Source organism: Mastomys coucha, unplaced genomic scaffold (genome assembly GCF_008632895.1).
Source record: "Mastomys coucha isolate ucsf_1 unplaced genomic scaffold, UCSF_Mcou_1 pScaffold1, whole genome shotgun sequence".
NCBI classification, from domain to species: Eukaryota; Metazoa; Chordata; class Mammalia; order Rodentia; family Muridae; genus Mastomys; species Mastomys coucha.
The window spans coordinates 77,244,966-77,269,237 of record NW_022196891.1 but is presented as its reverse complement, the minus strand read 5'-3'; the positions used below and the strand labels follow the sequence as shown (position 1 = coordinate 77,269,237).

The window sequence follows — 24,272 nt, the reverse complement described above, 5'->3', positions numbered from 1 at the left end:
TCTCTCTCTCTCTCTCTCACACACACACACACACACACACATGATGGGAATGGAACCCAGGACTTTCGGCACATCCCCTGCCACTGTTACTCAGAAAACTTGGCAGCTGGTCAAAAATGAGAAAAATCAACATTTCAAGAAAAAAAAATTAAGTTGTGCTGGCTAGTGTCCTGAAGAGAGAGAGAGAGAGAGAGAGAGAGAGAGAGAGAGAGAGAGAGACCTTTTGTTGAATGGGCTTCTATCACATGATATCAAATTAATATACTGTCCAAAATATCAATAAGGGGGAAAGCTATGATTTCTGACCATAAATTCTTCTTAGAATGATTGAGAAACATGCCTGAGGGTTGCTGACTAAGGAAATGAATATCCTGAACCAGACCTTGCCGCACAAACCCGGAAGTCCCTGCCTTTAAGTAGGAACTGTCAGAGGCATCTTCCCCGAACCATTTACTACACAAATATGTCGTGTCGGACTGACCTTGTTCCCTGACAGCCACATAGAGCAGGCTCTTCTGTTGTAGACCAAGGTCTACAGTCCTTCTCTTTTGAGCCCCAACCCTCAAAGAAATTCCCAACCCTGCATGTAGGTACTAGGACTGAAGTGGAAGCTAAAACCAGCCTTCTTCCATGTATTAACACATGGAAGCCACACGGAGGGACACAAGCGCACATCAGCTGGAGAATTCCCGTCTTCGGAAAACATCTGATTCTAGCCTTTCAGCCAGAGGCAAACCACTCTGTAGGAGTGTGTCAGGATGAAAGTGGATGGTGCGGTCTTGGAGATGCTAAGGAGACTCTCCGCCATGGAACCCAGTTTTCCGCTGCCTCTGGAGCACTCCCAGTCAGCAACAGTGTTGTCTCTTTTTATACTGAGCCACTACCCTGTGACACTACGCAGGACACTCTATCAACCCTGTGGCATGGAACTCTCACCACTCCATCAGGCCACCCTGACTCTCGCTAGTTCTCCGGTGAGTTACACGCCACGTGTGGCCCAGGCAACCCACACCCAAGTTAAGCTGGCTTATCCCTGAAGCATCGGGATTCAGGAGATCAGCAATGAACTCGCCTTCATTGTGAGATTTTCCCTTCATGCATTTTCAGGACAGGTCAACACTTCTCCTATGGATAGACATGAGATGCTTTTTCCCTCCCTCTCTCATTTAGCAAATGCTTTATTTTGTGTGTGTGTGTTACTTTATTGTTGTTGTTGTTGTTGTATGCGCATACATGACGCCTATGAATGCAGATGTGTGGCACAGCATGCTTGTGGAGGCCAGATGACAACTGTGTATGGCCGGTTCTCTCCTTCTGCTTTTATGAAGGCTCCAGGGATTGAACTCAGGTCATCGGGTTTGCGCAGCAAGTGCCTTACGCACTAAGCCAGCTTTTTGAAGCACAGTTGGATCTTTAAAAGTGAGTAAGGAACCTATCCACTTAAGAAGCTTTGTGAAACCGGCCCAACCTGAGACCTACTCCATGGGCAAGCACCAATCCCTGACACTATTCTGTTCTGCTTACAGACAGGAGCATGACTGTCCTCCGAGAGGCTCCACCCAGCAGCTGACTCAGACCTATACAGACACCCACAGCCAAACAGTGGATGGGGCTTGGGGACACTTATGGAAGAATAGGAGGAAGGTTTGTGGGGCCCAAAGGGAATAGGAACTCCACAAGAAGACCAACAGCATCAGCTCACCTGGACGCTTCGGGCGCTCAAAGACTGAACCACCAACCAAAGAACATATGGGCTGACCTAGGCCTCCCCACACATATGTAGCAAATATGAGGCTTGATCTTCATGTGGGTCCTGAACAACTGGAGCAGGGGCTATCCCAAAAGCTGTTGTCTGTACATGGGATACGCTCTACTAGCTGGGCTGCCTTGTGTAGCCTCAGTGGGAGAGGAAGTGCCTAGCCTTGCAGAGACTTGAAGTGCCAGGGTAGGGGGATACCCAGGGAAGACCCCATCCACTCAAGAGGAGAAAGGGAGGGAGAGGGGGAGAGGATTGTGAGGGGGAGTAACAGGGAAGGGGCAGTAGGAGGGATGTAAAATGAATAAGTAAAAAATAAAATAAAATTTAAAATAATAATAATAAAATTAATTTTAAAAATGTTTTTAAAAAAAGCTCAGCCGGGCAGTGGTGGCACACGCCTTTAATCCCAGCACCTGGGAGGCAGAGGCAGGTGGATTTCTGAGTTCGAGGCCAGCCTGGTCTACAGAGTGAGTTCCAGTACAGCCAGGGCTAATATATATAATACATATAATATATAATATATATAAATTATAGAGATAATATATATTATATGTACATATATTATATATATATATATATGTATATATATATATATATATAATGAGATCACATATGCTTACGTGCCTTGTCTTTTGGCTAATGAGACTTAAGCTGTCTTTATACTAAGAGTTGACCTGAAAAATGGGTTAGAACTACTGTGCCCACCGGTAAGTCGGGACAGAGTGGGAAGGCTCAGTGAGAAGACAACAAGATAAATAGGAGGATCTCAGCTTGAGAACAGAGACAGAGACTACACCAGTCAGGGTTGATGGCTCGGACCGGAAGACCAAGGTAGCCGATTCGTCCAGACTTCCAAGATGGCCATCCTCAGTCAGACGGACACTCCCTATGGTTCTTAAGGAAAAACTGAACATTCTGCTTATGCTCTTGAAACCACCTGCAGGCCCGTCATTAGTTGGGTCTGGGAGTTAAGAGTATATGGTCATACAATACTCTCAAGGTCCTGTAAAATCCTGAAGGGGCAGGTGACACTCTAGCAAACTTTTTGTAAAACCAAAGAGTTTACAGTTGGTAGGAGGCAATGCCTTCCTCTGATTCACAAGAAAATAAAGCCAGCAAACCATGCTTCTCGTGGAGCCTAGAGTATAGTGTACATATTTTCCATGCCAAGCTGCCCACTCCTATAACCAAACTCATAGATTCCTCCACACTGATAACATGACCACAGTACAACTTAATTATTTGCTTATTTTTCAGATAGGAGCTAGCTACACAGTCCAGGCTGGCTTCACACTGGAAATCCTTTAGGATCAGCCTGGGTTGGGGGGTTGTGCTGACATTGCAGGCACACACCATCACACCTGGCTTCACAAGGTAATTTAAAAGAATTCCTGAGTTAATTCTGAATCACCTGTTGATTATCTAAAATCTACAGAGGTTTTTCCACAAGATAAAATTCTTTCCATTAAATTCTTTAAAAAAAAAAAAATCTACCTTTAGGTGACTAAGTTGGTACCAGGCAAAATAAAACAAGTCTAAACAATGTTATCGATACCCCTAGGAATTTAAATAAACTATATAAAACAAATCTAATCTATAACTACATTCAGCAATCATGTACCAACAAAGTCAGAAAGGTGACTTGGTAGCAATTCAGCTCTTGCAAACAGAGCTCTGAGGATGAGTTAGGTCACACTTGAAATCCATTTCCCTGCTTTCTTATTAAAAAGCTAAAGGTGAGGTATATCTCAAAATGCATTTCTGCAGAATGTAAACAATCTCATGGAAAGTGATGTCAAGAGTCCAACTTTCTTCCTCCTTATCCATTTAATAAAAACTTTCACCGCCGATAAGATAGTGCTTTGAAGGGACATTTTGGCTCTGTGTCACAAAGCCTGTTTCCAAACGTTATCAGAACGGTCCCTAAGATCTGAGTGATTACGATGAAAACCTCAGTTTTGGTGCTGATGCTTGGTTCTGATGGGGGATTTTGGCCGTTTGGTTCGTTGCTTGGTTGGTGTTTATCTGTTTGCTTAATGTGAAGTTACAAAGAACCGACCTTCTGGTAAAGGGAGGAAGAGAGACAGGGCCGTCAGTCAACTGGCCTCAATAAAAGCACACATTTAAAGGTGCCTGGTTTGGGCCTTAATGCCAAAGCCCATGACAAAGGATCCTTGTCACATCTCCAAACATGCTGACACATACTTCACACCCACTAAGTATGGAGCTGGGAGTGTCTAGAATGAAGTGCTTGCAGAAAGTTGAGGTGAGATGGACCCCCTTGAATCACTCTGGAATTATGCACAGTGGAGAAAGAGAAAATGGCGCCAGAGAGCCAGGGCCCTTCCGTGAGTGCCCCAGGTCCTGTTGCTTTTGAACCTTGGGTTTTTGTTTGTTTTGTTTTTGTTGTTTGTTTGTTTTTGTCAGTATCTCAGATAAATAACTCCAGGTCCCCTAGATCGAGAATCCCCTGTATCCAAGAGAGAGACAGGCAGACAGGCAGATGGGACCCCATCTTTGGGAATCAGAAAGCGCCATCTGTGCCCCACAATCTGAGCCTTCAACATCCTCTTCTACCGTTTCCAGAGGCTGGAGCGATGCCTCAGTAGCTAGGAGCGCTTGGTATTCCTGCGGACCTCGAGTTCCTTTCTCAATACCCAAATCAGACAGCTCACAGCCGCTCCAGGGATCCCACACATGCCCTGATCTCTGGAAGCATTTCCACACACTTGTGTTTACCCACACATACACATATAAAAAAATAAATAAACCTTTTTAAGTGTCCACTTAAAAGTGCTCACTATTAGATAATCAGACATAAACTCGCCACACACACAACCATCTCAAACAGGTTAAATTGGGCCATGTTTACAAATTCATTTTCCACTAAAAAGAAGTAACACTGCTCAATAACACCCCCCTACCCCAATGAAGTCCAAAGAAACAAAATTCCGGGGGCCCTTAAACGTAGAAAACACCAGGACGCAGAGACTCTCTGATAGTCTACTTCCTTATATAGTTTACAGGTATGAGACCATTGTTTGGAGTTTTTTTTATATGTTTATATTTTACATTTTAATTTATGAATTTTTGCATGCATACGTGCATGCATGTGTTTATGCATGTGTGTGTGTGTGTGTGTGTGTGTGTGTATATATATATGTGGGGGAGGGTAGGTAGGTAGGTAGGTGTACCTGCCATGGATGACTTGCTGGAACCAATTCCCTCCTTCTACCATGCAGGTTCTGGGTATCGAACTCTGGTCTTCAGCCAGGTGGCAAGCACCCTGACCAGCTGAGCCATCTTGTTGGCCCCTTGTTCCATTTTTGTGCATACACATTATTGATAGTAGAATTTTGGAACGAATCAATCCAATCTATTTTGTAAGGTAAGAGGCTTCTACGTGATAATGTCACACTCTCTACCTGGAATCTCAGCGCCCCAGGCTCTTGAATAGAATGATCTAAGAGGATAACAAAATAAATGCTTTCTGCTATAGGGAAAGAAGAAAGGGAGCGACCATCCTTGCCCAGTGTCATTTGGTTCTGTTCAGAGCTCAGGGAACAGGAAGTGTGAATGGACCAGAATGTAAGCTGCTGCAGACGGGGATGCATGATTGTCCCTTCCAAGCAAATCCCAAGTGTCTGATCCTTACGACGTCGATATGCTGTCACACCCTGCCTGTACACTCGATCACACATGAGACAGTAAGCGGCAGAGGGCACGTGGGAAGGCAGAGCAGCGGTAAAAATCCTTCGGGTCTAGTTTGGCTCAGAGGGCTGGGGTTGATTGTGTGAATGTGCCACGTCCAACCTACGTGTTTGAGTGAATGGATGTGTGTGGAGGGGCAGGAGTTGAGTGTGAGCATGTGTAGGCACGTGTTAGTGTGTGTGAGCAATGCAAAGGTGAGGGCGAGCAAGAGTGAGCGTGTGTTGAGGGAAAGTGGGCGAGTGGGAACGTGCCCAGATGCAGTGCCGTGGCGCTGTACACACAGAAGTGAATCGGAGGAGAACTCAGAAGGGTTTAGAGGAAGCACAAGTTGGGCCCCTCTAGACTTCATCTACCAGACATCAAAAGGGCAGCCCACAAGCCTCCCAGGTCCATCAAGATGTCTGGTCTTCTGCAGACAGAATAGCAATCTCGGCGGGGTGGGGCCAAGGGGGGGAAATGAGTGAGTTTTGATCCAATGAGCAGACGGTTTGCCGGTCCAGATAAACTCCACCATCACGATTAGCCTAAAAAGAGACCTCTGCTCATAGTGCAAGCCCTCAACCAAGGCACAAAAGTCCCTAGGATTCCGTAATTTCCAGTTGATTACCCACACTCATCTGACCCCAATGCGCACGAGCACACGCACACACAGCATTTCTCTCTCCCCCGCTCCCCTCTCTTTCTCTCTCCTTCACATGCTTCAGAGAGCAAAGTGGGCAGGTGATGTCTTTCTTCCTAACTCCATTTTGTGGGTGTCTAAAAGAGCCTGTTCAAAGGCGGGAGGCGGAGCATAGCAGCATCTCACCTCTGAGCCTCTCTTAACAGTTCCTCGCTGGTTACTTATCTGGTTTTAATCTGACAAAGGAAGAAAATAAAGCTGTGTACCTTATGGTACCTGTTATTATTTATCTTCCCTTGAACTCACTCCCAAACAAGACTTTGTTTTCAAAGTCCATGCATGTATGGACGGTTTGGGCAAGCAGTGGACTGCTCAGCCACTACAGAAAGGGCAAGCGGAAACTGCACAACGACTCAGAGCTATTTGGGTGTGCGTGCCAGCCAAGCTTTTTGGGGTTTCAAAAACAAATGGGGAGAAGACCCTCTCTTACTTACTAGTAACTGCTGAGCAGAGGGCAGAGAAATTGAGGCTCACCTTCAAAAAGATGCGTTTCCCACCTGCCCCGTGACCACTGTCCCCTGCTGGTAGACTGCCTGCCTGCCGCCTTTTCTCTAAAGGGGATAATGCAGGTGCCTGGCAGCAGGTACAAGATGCCTGGAGTCCTGTTCTGGCCCCCAAATGACAGGCTGATTAAGACTCCTGTTTGCAAACACATTTGTCTCTCTAGATTACCAGCAGAAAACTGAGTTTCAGAGAAAGAAATTGCTGATCTTCCAAACTACACGGTGATTTCTGAAGTGCAAGCTGGAAAGGGCTGTGCTTTGGAGTCCAGAGTTTCTTAGTGAAGTGTATTGACTAGAACTGCACCAATAAGGGTGGAGAAAGTTATTGGGGTACAAATGGGTGGAATCTCACATTTAAGATGAAACCAGAAGGCTACCCACTAAAATACCATGCGGCTTTCCCCACAAGGAAGCCCTACAACCTCTTGCATGCCAGGTAAGGAAATTCCCATCCTCCATGGGCAGGCAAGAGAGAGAGAGCATCCCATTTGAGAAGAGCTAGCTTCAACAATTACCTTCTAAAAGAGACTGACCGCAGCCCCGAAATGGGATTAACCACATAGTAGGAACTAACATCTGTCACTGCCTCAGACAGAACCAGAGTTAGTGTAGTGAACTCAAGCATACACGTAAAAATGTACCAGAAATGGACCTGTCCCAACTTATACTCCTAAGGAGACACCATGTGTTAACTCAACTCAAATGAAGCTACGAAAGAAAGTATCTACTTGGCTCAAAAGATACTTTTCCATTTATCTCACACATCACCCTGCTTATTAGCTACTTTGACTGATGCGGATATTGCCAACTCCTGCCTAACTTATGTGTGAATCTCAAAAGTTGCTCAAACCATAGATCAACCACACAACCACATCTGCAGAGGTCAGGGGCCTGTCACAGAATCATATCACTCACATTTCTTTCTGCCTAGGAGTAGAGAGGCCAATAGATAGCCTTGTCAGCCTGAATAAATCATGACATTAAGTGTTTCACTCCATCAAGTCAAAACAACACGAAGCATCTCTGCTCACCATCTCAGGATGGGTTTATTATGACTGACACACACGAATCTTATGTTCCTTCAAACCTGTCTTTAAATACTTGTACAGGAAGAACGGCTCAAACTCACTGCCCAGTCTTCAGAGTGCTTGGTAGGCGGTGCCCACAACAAACCCACCTGTAGTCACCCGTATTGTGACTTTACCAGAGCCTTGCTCAGGGTCTTTACCGCTCAGCAAGAAGTAAGAGAACCAGGAGAATGCACGGGAGTATCCAAGGTCTGCTGAAAGCATGAATTGGTAAAAATTGCTCGCCAACACTCACCACTCTGGGCTTCTGCTGGTCCAGGGTGTGCAAAAAGGCGGAGTTGGGGTCCAGAGTGCGCTCAGGGTCACTGGAGATGTCTTCCTCCGAGTCCTCATAGGAAGAGGAGAAGCCGGTGGAGGAGGCTGAGGAGGACGACAGCTTCCTCAGAGGCAGGGGGCCCCGAAGGCTTCCTTGGATCTCCTCTAACCCTCCATCCTCCTGATCACCCACATCTGTAATAACGACTGAAGGGATGGCCGGTATGTTGCTGGGGCTGCAGGCCTCTTTTAAGGAGGCCTCGTCCTTCTGGTCTGCGGGCGTCTCTTGGCAGCTAGGGTGAGCCTCTCCATCTCGATGCTGGCTTCCCCAAGTCCCCTTCAACTGTACCCCTGTGTCACACGTCCAGATCTGGGAAGCTTCCTCCACAGCACTGGGCCAAACTAGGGAACTCTCGGGCTGCATTCCCACACTGTCCCCGGGGAGGCACTGGGGTTCCCCAGGTGGTGAAGGTTCCAGCATTCCACCATAATGAACTCCTGCCTCCACATCCCTGCTCCCTGGCTGTGCTGCCTGGCTGCCCCCAAGCAAGCCCACTGCTGGAGACCCTTCTCTCACACTGTCCAGGGTCTGCTGGAGTCCTCTGATTCCTGGAATCCTACTTCCTCCCTTCTCAGGTCCTATGGAACCCAGGTCTCCAGGCAGTCCAGACCATCTCGGATCCTCCGAGGGCTCTGAGCTTTGAGCAGTCACAGTCCTCTCTTCTGGCCTTTTGATGACTTCAGGTGTCCAGGAGCCCTGCCCACCAACAGAGTGAATTCCTCTTCCCACCCTTCCAGGGGGTTCTCTAATGTGGGTCCGGACAGGCTCTGGGACTGAACCGGTCTCCCTGCCCAGAAACTGCCCTCGTCTCTCCATCTGGGCCTCCCAGGGGCTCATGCCCCCGAGCTCACAGGCTGTCTCCACGAGGGCAGAATCAATTCCAGGGTGTGGTCCAGCGGATGCCGCTGAAGCTGCCACTTTAGTAGCCAACGTTAAGCTAGTTCCAAAGTGCTCCAGTGAGGGAGCAACCCTCTTGTCAATTTCCATGGGTGTGGGTGAGCCGCAGCGGGGACTGGCCGGGGTACCTCTTTCCATTCTCACTGAAGTGGATGGACTCTGAGTCCCTAACCTGGTCGGGCTGGCTGGGCCTAAAAGAGGGGCCACTCCCTCCTTGTCCTTCGAGGGGTGTGTGCTGAGCCTGCTTCTCCTCCCGGAGTTGGCATCCGGGGTCTCTGTACATTGTTCTCCCCAGGACTTTGTTCTCCGTTCCTCACTTGGGGAGCACGGAGCCAAGACCCTTCCGGGGGGCTGGCTGCTGCTCCGGAAGGGACACGGGGAGGGCGAACGAGCCCTACCCAAACGCGGGCTTCGGGGCGCTTGAATGGCAGAGCTCTGTGCCTGGATTTGCGCCTCGAACATGTCCACTTTCTGGTTCACCTGCACATTTTGCAACTCGCGCTGCAGAATCCGCAGCTTCCTCTGGGCCTCCTCTGGCCCAGGTGGGGAGAGGACGCGGGCCGCCACCACCTGCTGCGCGTCCCCTCGCAGGCGGCCAGCCCAACTGGGACTGCCCACGCCACTACTGCTGTTGCTGCTGTTGCTGCTGCTGCTGCCGCCGCCTCCGCTGCCACTGCTGCTATTCAGCCTGCGCCGGCCGCTGCGCCAACCCCCAGGACTCCCGGGCTCCTCTGGCGACAGCGACTCTGCTGGGGGGAAGAGAAAGGAGGCGCCTCTCCCGGGGCTGAAGACGCTGCCGGGACTCAGCGCGGGCCTCCCGGTGGGCTGGGGCGTCTCGCTGCCGCTGGGCCGGGGGCCGCCACTCTTGAGCTCGTTGGTGCTGTTCATGATCACCAGGCTATTGAGGGCATAGCAGTACACAGCCATAGTACTGGGTCCGCCCGCCGCCGCGGCTCTCCGTCCCGCTCCACCGCCGGCGCCTCCTCCTCTCGCGGCTCCCGGCTTAGTCCCGGAGGCCGGGCGGCCGCAGCTCCGCGCACTGATGGAGCATGACCTAGGCGGCGGGCACGGGGCAAGATCGAGGGCTCGGCCCCCTCCCCAAGCTCCATAAACGATCTCGCGCCTGTGGAGACACAAGGAGAAAAGTCAGAATTCCCGAAGGCATCCAGGGAGGGTGGCGAGAGCCCCCCCGCAGAGAGCAGAGGGAGCCCCGGGACCCCAGTCTGCTGGGAACGGGGTGCCCCTGGATGTCTAGCCTCCAGGGTTTGTGATGCTCAGTGAGGAGGCATGCCGGGCCTCCTCGGTGGCCTCTGCTCGTATTTTCCGGCCGTAGTCCACCTTCCCTCCCACCCCCCACCCCCAGCTTGGGATACGCCCCAAGAATCCCAATTTTTGAAATTAGTCTCGGTAGCCACGCGGATGGCCAGGGTAGGAGGTGCAACTCTCTGGTTCCCTCCGCCGAGACTGATCAGGTTCCTTCGGCTAGAGCAAACACCGGCTGTCGAGGATGACAGGCAGCCCTGCTCCACCCTCTCAGGACATCAGAGACCAAATCACAGGGAACCTGACCTTACCTGCCTTCCCCAAACCGCTGCAGGAGCCGAGACCTGGAAGGGGACTTGTGTGCCCGCCGTTTTCTTTCTGATCCCGGACTCGGGGCTATGTCTCTCGGCCTATGAAAGGCCTGGGAGAGCTTGGGGGTGGGGGTGGGGTGGGGGCAGCCCAGGCACTTTCCAGCACTAGCCTTGATATCTGTCTGTCTCCAAACAAGTGTGTTTTGTGAATGTGGGCACGCGTGCGCGCCAGGGACCAAACTCTGCAGTACCCAGCACTGGAATCAATCCTGGAAGCTCCCTACAGTCTCTTCACACCCTGCAGCGAGTGTGTGTGTGTGTGTGTGTGTGTGTGTGTGAGAGAGAGAGAGGGGGGGGGGTTGCATGTCCGCAGCTACTCAGCCCAGCGCGCATCCTGTTAGCTAGGACCCGGCTGCCCTTGTAGCCTCAGGGACCCACACCCCTCGGAGGAACTCCGGGCTTGCTTGCACCGCTGCAGCCCGGAAGCCTTCTCATTGTGCAGGCCTGAGACTCTGCAGCCCTCCGGAGTCCGGCATGCTAAGCCCGGGAGCAGCGCGGCCGGCCGAGGGCAGGGCCTCGCGCATCCCGGGCAGCCTCGCCTGGCGCCAGCGGAGCCTCCGGGGCAAGCCGAGCCCCAGCCGCCCGCAGCGCGCCGGGGAGGTGGCGCGGCGCAGCGGCCCCGGAAGGCGGTGGGAAAGTCGAATCGCCTCCTCTGGCCCCAAGGCCACGCCACGCTACCGTCCCAGATCAGCCTCCCTTCTCCGTCGGTCTAGCCCTCCCCTCCGTGCTGTGCTCGGACCCCGGAACAGCCAGAGGAACCCCGGCACAGATGGAGCGGAAAGAGTGTTCAGAGACGGGGGCCAGGAAGGAGCCGCCACGCTTACCTGCAATTGCTCAGACTCCCAGGTCCCGTGCAGGCGACATGCCCCGGGGACTCCGGGCTCGTACAGACCAGGTGGCTTACAGTTAAAAAAAAAAAATCCAAAACAACCAAACAAACAAAAAACCCCAACCTTCCAAAGGGTTTCCGCAACAACTTATGGAAGACCAAAAACGTGGGGTGCAACGAGGCTGAATGTACCGGCGCAGGGACTAGGCGATCCCGGAGGGGACACCGCCAGGCCGACCCTGCGCTGCTCTGTGCCTGGTTGGAGACACTACCGCTGTCAGCGTCTGCTCCCGGCTACTTCAGTGTTTGTTCAATGTAAGATTTAAAAAAAAAAAAAAAGTTGGGGGTTGAGGGAGGAGGCAGAAAGGCGGGGGCTTGGGGGAGGAAAGCAGGAAGGAAGTTGTGAGCTTGTCTGGGGTTGAACTCAGCGGAACAAGTTTTTCTTTTCTTCTTTTTTTTTTCTATTGCTTGGCAAACCGAGGGAGGGAAACACTTAAAAAAAAGTTTCCATTGTTAGCTAACAAAAAAAAAAAAAGAGAGAGAGAGAGAGCGAGCGAGAGAGACTTTAACTTCTGTGGGTTAAAGATATACGATTTATTTTCCACTCTTCGACCAAGGCTTGCTGGTGTCTAGTTTTATGAAGCTACTTTTGAAAACTGTTTTTAATAAAGTTTTGAGTATTTGTGCTGAACAAAACTGCTAGTTGGGGGATTTTTTTTTGGCATTGAAAGAGGGGTAATATTCTGCATGAACAGCGCGTGTACACTACAATAGGCAGCTCTTACAAGATATGTTGCATATATATTGCAGGGCATTTCCTTGCACAGTTGCAGATTTTAATGCATCAGGGTAGAATTTCGGAAGACTGGTTGGGCTGTGAGCTGCTGAACGGCTTGTCGGGTAAGGGTAACTGCTAGACGTGTGAAGGGGCTTGGCGTTAAGCATTTTATCTATAAATGCACACAGAGACTGTGCCGTTCGAATATTTTTGCACTCATTTCTCAAAGTTATTTTAAGAAAAAGTATAGTCCTGAGGCTGAGGCTTGATCAATGGCTTAAACTACTTGCTCAGTCTCTTGGATTTCCAAGGGTTCTACTCCACCCTCAAATAAATGGGGGGTGGGGAGCAGCAGGCAGCCCTAGAGGGCGGGACAGTCCCTGCCCCCATACATACACACTTAAGCCCCACCCCGCACTGCAAGCGTGTTTTGCATAATTCCCTAAATCTTAAACTCTAGCGTTTAGTGGAAACAGGGAACACAGCTGCGAGGCTTAGGAGAGTTAAGAATCCCCAAGCTGGAATCCGCCCATAGATCCTGATTAGCCAAAACTCAGATGGGAAACCTGACCGCCTGGAGCAAGCAGACGGCTTACTTGTTTATGTAACAATACCGCTGAAGTGAGCAAAGCAACCTGCTGCCGCTTGGTCAGAAGACTCGAGCAAATTCGAAACCAAGAACCCTTCCAGCCAGGAATTCCTGGAGTCAGACAAGTCCTTTCTGGCTTTGTTTTTTTGTTTTTGTTTTTGTTTAAAAACAAAACAAAACAAAACAAAAAACACACTCCCTGACAGGCTTGAACCTGATTTCCTCTCACTCTCAATAGGGCTGAATAAAGATGCCCAGCGTTTGTTCTGGTGCTATCCTTAGACAAAGAAGCCACCTTTATCTGGACTCCCTCCTTTGGTTCCTAGTGGCAAGAAGAGGAAGACTCAAGCTCTTAAGTCTAATCTGAGAGATGATTGCCCTAGTAGATGCCAAGGACCATGACAAACGCCTCAGTAGAAGCAACCGAAAAGCAGCACAAAGCACACATGCGCAGGAATGTGCCCTTAGCCTCTGAGTAACCCTTGGCCAACCAGCTGCTGTCAGGTAGGACATGTATGTAGATGGGACTTCTGGCTTGGATGCAAGGGAGACTAGACGATAATCCTAACCACGACACTGAGAAGGTTTTTGGCTGGGTGAAAGTCCCCAGAAATCAACATGCTGGGGCTGGCGAGACGGCTCAGCGGGTGAGAGCACCGACTGCTCTTCCGAAGGTCCTGAGTTCAATTCCCAGCAACCACATCACATGGTGGCTCACAACCATCCGTAATGAGATCTGACGCCCTCTTCTGGTGCGTCTGAAAACAGCTACGGTGAATGAATTAACACCAGAGCGAGCGGGCGGCAGAGGTCCTGAGTTCAATTACCAGCAGCCACACACATGATGGCTCACGGCCATCTGTACAGCTACAGTGTACTCATACATATAAAATAAATCTTAAAAAAAAAAAGAAATCAACATGCTGGCTTTACATCCGACCATAGAATCTAGCTCGCCCCCACAATGTAAAGCGAACGTAACATTTTAACATAGGGTTTGCTATTTCCAGACACTGGTTTAGGCACATTTTGAATATGTATACAGGACTGAGGACATAATATGGGTGACAGAATGCACCATGCCTGGCGATCGATCCTCAGAACCGCGTAAACCAGGCTTGTTGGCCTAGTGATTGTTGGCCTAGTGTAAGGTACCTGTAAGCCCAGCATCGTAGTGGTGGAGGCAGGAGGAAGAAATGTTCAAAGTCACTATTACCTACAGAGTTTGAAACCCTGAGATCCTGTCTCAGCAACCTCTCCCTACCTCAAACACACACACCAAAAGAGAAAAAAAAACCACAATTTGCACATTGTCAACCTCATTACAGCACTGTCAGGTAAGTGTTGTTACAGGCTGCATTTACATTAGAAATTAAAATCCAAAGAGGCAAGGCGTTCGAGCAACACGTACGCCCTGCTACGCTACCACAGCTGGTAAAGCTTGATCCACGCCAGTGTGGACTGCTCACAGGCTCTATGCTTGCTGCTACCCCCTACACCAGCTATTTACAACTAGTTAGTCCCGAGCCTTTCTGGGGCACCCATTTGCTTGCTTTTGGGATCAGAGTTTTACCAATCAATGCTATAAAATTAGGATGTAAAAAAAAGCGGTGGTATAAAATCTTTAGCTAACATCATCCTTTAACAATGAAGGGCGGGGCAGATGCGCTCTGCAGTCAGGGTCTCTCCTTCCCACTCTTGTTCAATGTTGTGCTTGAAAACCTGCATGAGGCAGCGTGTGCCTATAAATCCCAACACTCCCATTCCAAATACATTTGCGAATGCAAAGCCAGTTTGAAGTATGTGACACCCTTGATGTCCTAGTCAGTGTAGTCACACAAGAAAAAGAAATAAAAGGCATTTAGGGTGAAAGAAGTAAAGCTAATTTTTTTTTTTAAACACAATATACATGTCGGCAGAAAAAGAAAATCTAGTGGAATTTATCAGAAGCTATCAGAGATATAAGTAAACTTAGAAAATGTGTTATATATCTCTATTGTTACCAAGAAAAAGCCAGAGCCCGGTTGGTTGTGACAACAGAGCTTTATTTTCACATAGTTCTTGAGGGTGGAAGCAGGGTTAACCTCTTCTGAAGCCTCTCTCCTTGGCTTCCAAATTACTTTCTCTTTCCTGGATCTTCACATGACCTTCCTCTGTGTGTGCCAATGGTGTGATTTCCTCTTCTTGTAAGGACCCCTGTCCTGACGGATTAGAACACACCATACCAAGTGTCTTAGGGTTTTCATTGCTGTGAACAGACACCATGACCAAAGCAACTCTTCTAAGGACAACATTTAATTGGGGCTGGCTTACAGGTTCAGAGCTTCAGTCCATTATCATCGAGGTGGGAGCATGGCAGCATCCAGGCAGGCGTGGTGCAGGAGGAGCTGAGAGTTCTACATCTTCATCTGAAGGCTGCTAGCAGAAAACTATCTTCCAGGCAGCTGGGAGGAGAGTCTCAAAGCCCGCGCCCACCGTGACACACCTACTCCAACAAGGCCACACCTACTAGCACCACTTCCTGGGCCAAGCATATTCAAACCACCACACCTATTTAACCCTAACTGCCCTTTAAAAGATCCACCTTTCTGTTGTGATCTCACTCTGAGGCACTGAAGTTAGGACTTGATCATGGAATTATGCCACCCACAGCAGCGAGGCTGAAAGAAATAAGAGTGATAAATGCTGCATACACCTCTCAGACATTAAATGCTGCCAATTGTATGCCTCTCGGACATTTAAAATGTTTAAAATAATGGTACCTTTGTAATAATGCCGAAGACTGTCAAATACTTAGGGGTAAACATGAAGAAGTATGTATATAATCTGGAGGGAAAAAATACAGAACAGTGCTGAGAAAAAAAAAAAAAAAGACCTGAAAAAACAGAGATAGACCATGTTCATAGGTTAGAGGCCTCAATATTCTCTCTTCCCTTTTTAAAAAGATTTATTTATTTTATGTATGTGAATATACTGTCGCTGTATTCAGACACACCAGAAGAGAGCATCAGATCCAGTTATAGATGGTTGTGACCCACCATGTGGACCTCTGGAAGAGCAGTCAATGTTCAGCCAGTGGTTAGCTAAAGCATCTTTTCTCCCCAACTCAATATTCTTTTTTTTTTTTTTTCCTTAGACAGAGTTTCTCTGTGTAGCCCTGGCTGTCCTGGAACTCACTCTGTAGACCAGGCTGGCCTTGAACTCAGAAATCCGCCTGCCTCTGCCTCCCAGGGGCTGGAATTAAAGGACTTAATATTCTTGATGCCACTTCTTCTCAAATTCACTAACAGGTACAATGTAAGCACAGTATCCCAATAGTTTTTTTGTCTTGTTTTTTAATTCAGAAGAATTTAGGAAAGACAAAATAGCTTTGACAAAGAAGGAAATAGAAAAACTAACATCACCTGCTGTCAAGAGTTACTTTAAAACCCAGGGCTAGAGAGATGGCTCAGCGGTTAGGAGCACTGGCTGCTCTTCCAGAGGACCTGGGTTCAATGACTAGCAACCACATGGTGGCTCACACCCATCTGTAACTCCAGTTTCACAGAATCCAACCCCCCTTCTGGCCTCCACAGGCACTGCGCATATGTGTGAACATACACACATATGGGCAAAACACCCGTACACATATAATAGAATGAAAAGAAGAAGATCTTTAAATGTAAAACCATGAAACTTCCATGAGAACGCATAGGAGGTTCAGCTGGCAAAGTGCCCAGCAGTCTAAAGCTGGGTTTGAGCCCTAGAGCCACATAAACTAGGTATGGTGGCTTGTGGCTGCATTAGCAGTGCACTAACTAGGTGCAGTGGCAATGCAGCTGTAATGCACTGCACTGGTGGTGGAGGTAGCAGGGTCAGAAATTCAAGCTCATACTCTATTACAAGGCAAGTTCAAGGCCAGCCTCTTATGCATGAGACCTTGCCTCAAAAAGAAAAGCAGAAAAATCTGGGAGACTTTGGGTAAACAAATCTCTCTCTCTCTCTCTTTCTCTCTCTCTCTCTCTCTCTCTCTCTCTCCCTCCCTCCCTCTCCCTCTCCCCCTCCCCCTCCCCCTCTCCCTCTCCCTCTCCCTTTCCCTCTCCCCCTCCCTCCTTCCCTCTCTCTCTGTTGTGATCATAAAAAGATAAAGGAATATAGGGATATGTTCTATCTAGGTGTAGTGAGGTGTGCGGAAAGGAGGGGCTTCAGCGGGCCCATTCTGAGGCGTCCCTTCCTACTGAGAGACCAGCCACATGGTATAGTATAGAATAGAGTTTATTAGCGGATGGGGAGAGGAGTTAAGAAAGAAGTAGAAACAGAGAAAGGCAGAGAGAAGGAAAGATTAGAGAAGTAGGGGCTGGCCATGACCATGTGGAGAGAGGGGTAAGAGAATGGAGAGAGAGGGGGAGCAAGGGCGAAAGAGGAAAGAGTAAGAGTTAGAGAACAAGAACGTAAGAGGCAAGAGAGAGTAAGAGATGAGGGAGCAAGCAGCCCCTCTTAGAGTGGGCCAGGCCTACCTGGCTGTTGCCAGGTAACTGTGTGGGGGTGGAATCCAGACAATACCAACTCTCTCTCTCTCTCTCTCTCTCTCTCTCTCTCTCTCTCTCTCTCTCTCTCTTTCTGTGTGTGTGTGTGTGTGTGTGTGTTATGTAGATGTCTTATGGATGGATGGATGTACACATGTGCATTTGGAGGTCAAGGGTCAATCTATATAGATCTTCTTTCTTCCTTTCTTATTGTTTTCAGGCAAGGTCTCTCACTACCCTGGTATGGCTAGCCTGGCTGGTTAGTGAGTTTCACGGATCCACCTCCTTCCATAGTCCCGGAGCGCCGACTGCTCTTCTGAAGGTCACGAGTTCAAATCCAACAACCACATGATGGCTCACAACCATCCGTAATGAGATCTGATACCCTCTTCTGGGGTGCCTGAAGACAGCTACAGTGTACTTATTTATAATAAATAAATCTTTAAAACAAACAAATAAATAAAATACATATGCAAATATAAATATTCATAGCAGCTTTATTTGAATCGGGGAAAAAAAAAATCTCAGTACTATCTATATAGAAGTGAATGGATATGAGCTGGGTGATGCTGCTTGTACCCTGGAATCCTGCTCATGAGGGAGAACTGTGGACTCTTGACCCTCACAACGTGCGGAAAGCTTTAAATCTGACTGAAAGAAATCAGACGCTGAGGAGAAGGCCGAGGCAGAAGAAGCTGGCACTGAAGGAAACGTAACTAACCAGCAAGTGGATGAATCAGGTTAGACTAGAGGAGCTTCACCAGGAACGTGGAGGAGACAGACATAAACCACCCAAGTAGCTGACCTCAGGATAGAACAGAGAGGAGACTGGGCCAGCACTTGGAGGCACGAGGCTGAGGAAAGGTCACTAACCGTGTGGAAGACAGAGAAGAGTCTGAGTGGGTTAAATAAGTTATGAGCTAGTCAGGGAAGGAGCCAAAGCTTATGGCCTTGGCATTTATAATAAATAATTAGTCTCAGCGTCATCGTTCCAGGAGCATGGGCTAGAAAGGGAAAACAGAGTTATTTTTTACACCCACCTCTCTAGGGATGGTGATGCTCCTAGTGGGCTGGGCCCTCCTACCCCCATTAGTAATCAAGAAAATGCCGGTCTGATAGAATAAAGATTTTTTTTTTTTCTTCTCAGTGTGCCAAGTTGACAACCGAGATGAGCCATCGCGAATCTTGAGTCATTTATTGATATTTTCACCATATTCCGTGGACTAAACACATCAGTATTTCACTTTGTATGTAAGTCTGTTTGTGACACTATATATATATATATATATATATATATATATATATATATATGTATATATAACAGTTAATGTCCTTATTTTTGTCCTCTACTAGGGTTTTTCAAAGGCTAGGACCCTAGTCTGATTACCTCGCCAACAAAACCTAGCCAGGCCTTCGGCGACTACGCAGAAGGACCAAGGAACGGGCACACCAGGGAAAGAGCTGGCTCGCCAGCTGCAGAGAGCAGAATGAATGGTCCACCGCCACACACGCACAGCTAGGGCAAAGGTCTCATCTGCCTTTCCCTCACTCCACAGCCCTTGCTTTTCAAATCCTCATGGTCCCAAGGCATGACAGAGGCCAAGCTTTGTCCCTGAGGGAGGTCACCCCATAGACTCCCAGGCCTGGGCCAGAAGCAACAAGAGCAGCTTCACCCTTTCTCTCAGTCCTGTCCCCGGGATCTTTATTTGACTCACTTTCCCCCTTGATCTGAGGACCGGCAAGAAAGCACTCATTTGGGTAGCCCACTGTTGCTTGTGAACTGTGCATCAGGCCCGTGGTCAGCACAGAGAATACAGTCTCTGTCCTCTGGTCTAATGGGGGCACAAGCACATCCAGAGCCTATCAGGCCCACTTTTCAGCCAGTGCTGAGCAGGTAGAAGGAGACAGAGCTCCCACAGAGGATCCATGGGCTCTTTTCCTTGGTCTAGCTGTGGTTCCCTGGCAAGGAACCAGAACTCAGTTTTAGGTCTGTCAAAATGGTAGGTTTTATAATCCTGCTTCTAAGCATTCTTCCCCCCTTTTTTTTCTTTTCTTTTCTCTCTCTCTCTCTCTCTCTCTCTCTCTCTCTCTTTCTTTCTTCCTTTCTTCCTTCCTTTCTTTCTTTCTTTCTTTCTTTCTTTCTTTCTTTCTTTCTTTCTTTCTTTCAGATTTAGTTATTTGTTTTAGAGCATCAGATCCCATTACAGATGGTTTTGTGGCTGCTGAGAATTGAACTCAGGACCTCTGGAAGAGCAGCCGGTGCTCTTTACCTCTGAGCCATCTCTCCAGCCCAACTTCTTAGCATTCTTATAAGGAGCTAGGAAACAGTGTATATGTGTTAAATACTCCAAACATTGTGTTTTCTTAAGGAGTAGACTTTCAAACCCTCTAGTACCGAGTTCTGAAAAAGATTTAAGAGGTAATGCTAGCATAAAACCTGCCTCATTCACAGCAAGCGCTTGGCAGGAGGAAGCTGCTTCTAGAATGAGCTTAGGTTTTACAAAAACTCCCATTTTTAAGCAGGCACCGTTTTTACCTCCAGATGGACGGTACTGGTTGAGGGAGGTGACCTGTGTGCCTGTCTAACCTTTCCTCTCTGTTGTCTCTTCAGAAACCTTGAAGTGTAACAAGCCCCAGACAGTTAGGCACATATTCAGGCACCTACAGCTCCACCAAAGACGCCAGTGGGCAGCCCACAAGCTCTGCCAAGAGAACGTGTGGGTCAGGCTCCCTGCATGAAGATGGTCTGCACAACTGAGCCATTCTGAGCCTATGGTTCACTAGACCGTGGTGAACAAGAATGCCATCCCCGGGCTGGCTGGTACCTTGGCAGGAAAACATGAGATGGACAGTTGGATTCTTCCAATGGAATTTCAGACTCCTTGCCATAGAGAGGAACACTTGGGGCCCATGAGGCCTGAGTGAGAGCTCTACGGGAGAGGCCAAGAGTGAACAAAGGCAATATGGAGAGACGGGAAAATGTGGAACATGTGCTGAGTGGGAAGAAACTGCCCGGTGCAAACCACAGAGAGGGAAAAACAGAAAGTCACTCCCATTAGCTGGTGGAATCCCAGATCCTGGACCTATGAGGCCTCACCTAGCCCTGTGTCCATTCTTGAGTGCTGGCTGAGAACAGCTCTGTTCCACCCAACCCAAGGGTCCACTTTGGCCTCTACGTGTACACATACACACGCATGCACACACACATGTACGCACACAAGTGTGTGGGCACACACATGCACATGCGCACACATGTACATACCTATGCACATATGCACACATACACACACACACACTGCATGTGCACAACTCGTACACACACACATGCACTGCACATACACACACACGCGCGCGCACACACTCACTGACAGAAAAACATGCATTTAAACACACATGCTTATGCACACACAAGCTTGCTGCCCTTTGCCATTGTGGTAGGTGACAGAATGCGGGAGAGCGAGCACATGCCAACAGCAAATGTTATGCTTCCAGGTTGATAGGAGCCACTTCCCTAGCCCTGCCCCCATTCCTAGTGAGATGCCTTTCTGGGCATACCCTCCATCATAATAGCTCATTCTTTATTCATCCACGCACTCAGTGTTTACTAAAAGGCACCCCTGGCATTCTGCAACTCTCTCTGTCCTCTCTGTTTTGATACCTCATGCCATTTGCATCTGCAGTGCCTCGGGTAAATAAGGTACTTGAGTACTTGCTGTAGGGCCAATGTCCACCTTGCCCACTAATAGGTTTCCTTTGAGCTCCTCTTTCAGTGGGTATTTTATGGTTGTATTAGTCAGCTCTCCTTCATTGTGACTAAATGCCTGAATTAGTCAACTTATAAAAACAACGGTTTGTTACGGCTCCGAGTTTCTGTCCATGATCTCTTGGCACTGCGGCTCTGATCCTGATGTGGTGCGTTTCATCGTGACAGGTAACACGGATGTGAGAGAGGCTGTTCATCCAGGGTAGCCAGAGAGCAAAGGATTAAGGGAGTAGGGTCCTACCTTCACCAGACTACGCCCTTCCTCTTAAAGGTTCCACTGGGTCCCACTAACAGTCAGCTAGGAACCAAATGTGATGATTATTTTGACTGTGGACATGTCACCAGTACACTCACCTGGGAAGGGACCCTCAAGGGGGGATCTGTGGTGCCAGAAAGGGAAGCTCAAGCTGATTGGAAATATTTGTGCAGTGAAACCCAAGGTAATGATAGGAATGCTCCGTTTCCATGTGGACATTTATGCAGTTATCTTGTTTCCAACTGACTTTCTCAAACGTCTGAACAACAGATGACACAGGTGGGTTGATTGTTGCAAGTCAAACACACAGATCCACAACCTGGGGACAATCATTCTTTGAGGTAGGGACAATAAATATGTCACTTCTTCACTGTCTAGAAACAGCTGGATGAGAAGGGATAGAGGCAAACGAGTGAGGTCCCACACTTTGTAAATCTCAGCGTGAACTTATACTTTTAAATACCCCTGCTGAAAGGTCCGGTCAGAACCAGTGTAGTGGGTGGTGCTGATGCTAAGGTCCTGTTCCCCAATTGGTTCTTGATCCATCAATAAAGATGCTAACAGCCAATGAGCTGGGCAGAATAGGTGGGACTTCCAGGTGCCCTCAAGCAAGCTAGCAGATGCCAGGGAGTGAGGAGGAGTTTGGCCTAGGGCTGGAGGGAGAAAAGGTGGCCAGCCACATGAGATCTCATGCGGAGCAGCTCTAGGCGGGAGATTAGAAACACAACTAAAGCTAAGGTCAGTTTTGAGTTGCTGAACAAGGAGAAGGTAACAGAACAACTAAAGTTGAGGGCAGATTTAGGGTGCTGAGCTAAGAGTATTGGGAAGGGCATACTAGCCTCGGGAAATTAGAAGTACCCAGCAATTGAGCCATGAGGCAGGTTGAAAATTAAGCGCTCTCTCTCTCTCTCTCTCTCTCTCTCTCTCTCTCTCTCTCTCTCTCTCTCTGTGTGTGTGTGTGTGTGTGTGTGTGTGCGTGTGTGTTTGCATGCACACACACGTATGTGTTTCATCTGCGGATCCCAGGGAACCTGGGTGCGACTGGTAGCGAGGTCCATCTGGAGCTTAAAGTGGGGTAGCAAAAATTACATGCAACTCTTTAGGCCTAGGAAGATAACTCAGTCTATTAAAGGCTCACTTCACAGGCATGAGGGAGTGTGAGTTTGATCCCTAGAAGTCACGTTAAAAAAAAAAAAAGAAAGAAAGAAAGAAAAGAAAAAAAAAAACACAACAAAACAGAAACCATGGTTCTCATTTGTAATCCCAGCACTGGGAAGGCAGCAACAGGTAGCTCTCTGGGGCTTGTTGGCCTGCCAGGGCAGCAGGAGCATGCCATGAGGAACAAGCCAATAAGCAGCACCCCCTCCATGACTTCTGCCTCAGTTCCTGCCTCCAGGTTCCTGCTCTGTGTGAGTTCCTGTCCTGACTTCCTTCGATGATGAACTGTGATGTGGAAGTGTGAGCCAAATAAACCCTTTCCTCCCCAACTTGCTTTTGGTGATGGTGTGTCATCACAGCAATCGTGACCCTGACTATTACACTGTCATTGACAGAAATCTTACATGATGGTGGCGTGAGACGCAGCCTTAGCACCCGTCTCTGCATAGCTGTACTTGAGTGACATCTGGGGACCCTGGAGGACAACATTAAAGAGCGTGTGATTTCCATGAAGTTTCTGTGGAGCATTTTGATACAGCGGGCCTGGTTTTGGAAGAGGCTTCAACAGGAAGTCTAGGAAGAGGAAAGGAAAGCAAGATCTATAGTTTCTGGGTTTTGTTGTTTTTGTTTCTGGAGATGGGCTTTCATGTGGTCCAGAATGGCCGTGAATCTTCAACACCCATTCTCCTGCTTCTACCTCCCAAGTGTTGGGGTTAGGGGTGGGTGCTACGTGCTCAGGTCCTTAAGATTTTTGGAATGGGAGATCAGGAGTTCAAGGTCATCCTCAGCTACATAGTGAGTTGGAGTCAGCTGGAAGTTGGAAGTCGGTGAGTTGGATACATGAGACCCTGTCTCAGAAAACTGAAAGAAAAAAAAAACGAAAGAAAAGCATATGTAGGAGTTATTAACATGTATTACATTAGTATGATAGGAAATGTAAAACCTCCCCATAGAAATGAGGTATGAGTCTACTGCTAGATATGCAGGGTCCCAGGAATAGACTCTCATAGAGTAGAAAGCATTTATATTCTTCACTCAAGTAGGTGGTTAGCGCCCGGGGGAGGCTGCTGCTGAAAAGCATTTGTTGTTATATAAGTACAGTGTAGCTGTCTTCAGACACACCAGAAGACGGTGTCAGATCTCACTACAGATGGTTGTGAGCTACCATGTGGTTGCTGGGATTTGAACTCATGACCTTCGGAAGAGCAGTCGGTGCTCTTACCTGATGAGCCATCTCACCAGCCCTGCTGAAAAGCATTTAAGAAGCAAAGGGGGAAAACTTGAACAAGTAATGCAGGTAAAGTAGCCCAGTATATAGGGAAGGACGTTTCCTGTTGCAGATAACAGAAGCCATAAATGAACTAATAATAATGTTAAAGAGGTGGGATTCTGTAGCAACAACAGTTGTATGTATGTAAATGTGCTCTCAAAGCTGTGTGGCTGAGTGGTTACTGGTTGAGTTTGTGGGGGCCCTGCAGTATTATAGAGTTCCACAAAAGGGAAAACACATCCTAGTTAAAAGGCATTTAAACTATGAATGCATATGAATATATTTGCGTGAAAAAAAATACCAACTTTCATATATGTGTTCAATATCCTATTTTGTGCCAGGCACACGCCTTTAATCCCAGCACTTGGGAGGCAGAGGCAGGCAGATTTCTGAGTTCTAGGACAGCCTGGTCTACAGAGTGAGTTCCAGGACAGCCAGGGCTACACAGAGAAACTCTGTCTCGAAAAACAAAACAAAACAAAAGCAAAAACAAAAAAACCCCAAAAAGATCCTATTTTGTTTCCCCAGAGTTTACAG

General features: G+C 48.2%; 2 protein-coding genes across 2 annotated transcripts in view; one reads left to right on the top strand and one right to left on the bottom strand.

The window, feature by feature from the left end:
• Itpkb (inositol-trisphosphate 3-kinase B) overlaps positions 1-11,564 on the bottom strand; it is a 94,951-nt gene extending 83,387 nt beyond the window's left edge. The window contains exons 1-2 of the mRNA XM_031391156.1: positions 11,412-11,564; positions 7,976-10,076 (exon numbers count right to left, since the gene is read on the bottom strand). Of these exons, the coding sequence (XP_031247016.1) occupies positions 7,976-9,880 (1,905 nt within the window). The 5' untranslated portion in view covers positions 9,881-10,076; positions 11,412-11,564. The remainder of the gene's footprint in view (positions 1-7,975; positions 10,077-11,411) is intronic.
• LOC116104667 lies at positions 11,018-17,579 on the top strand. Its single transcript, XM_031391164.1, has 3 exons — positions 11,018-11,731; positions 13,110-13,287; positions 17,509-17,579. Exons 1-2 carry the CDS (start codon positions 11,062-11,064, stop codon positions 13,148-13,150), a joined length of 711 nt encoding a protein of 236 aa, XP_031247024.1. The 5' UTR covers positions 11,018-11,061; the 3' UTR covers positions 13,151-13,287; positions 17,509-17,579.
• The last annotated feature ends 6,693 nt before the right edge of the window (positions 17,580-24,272 follow it).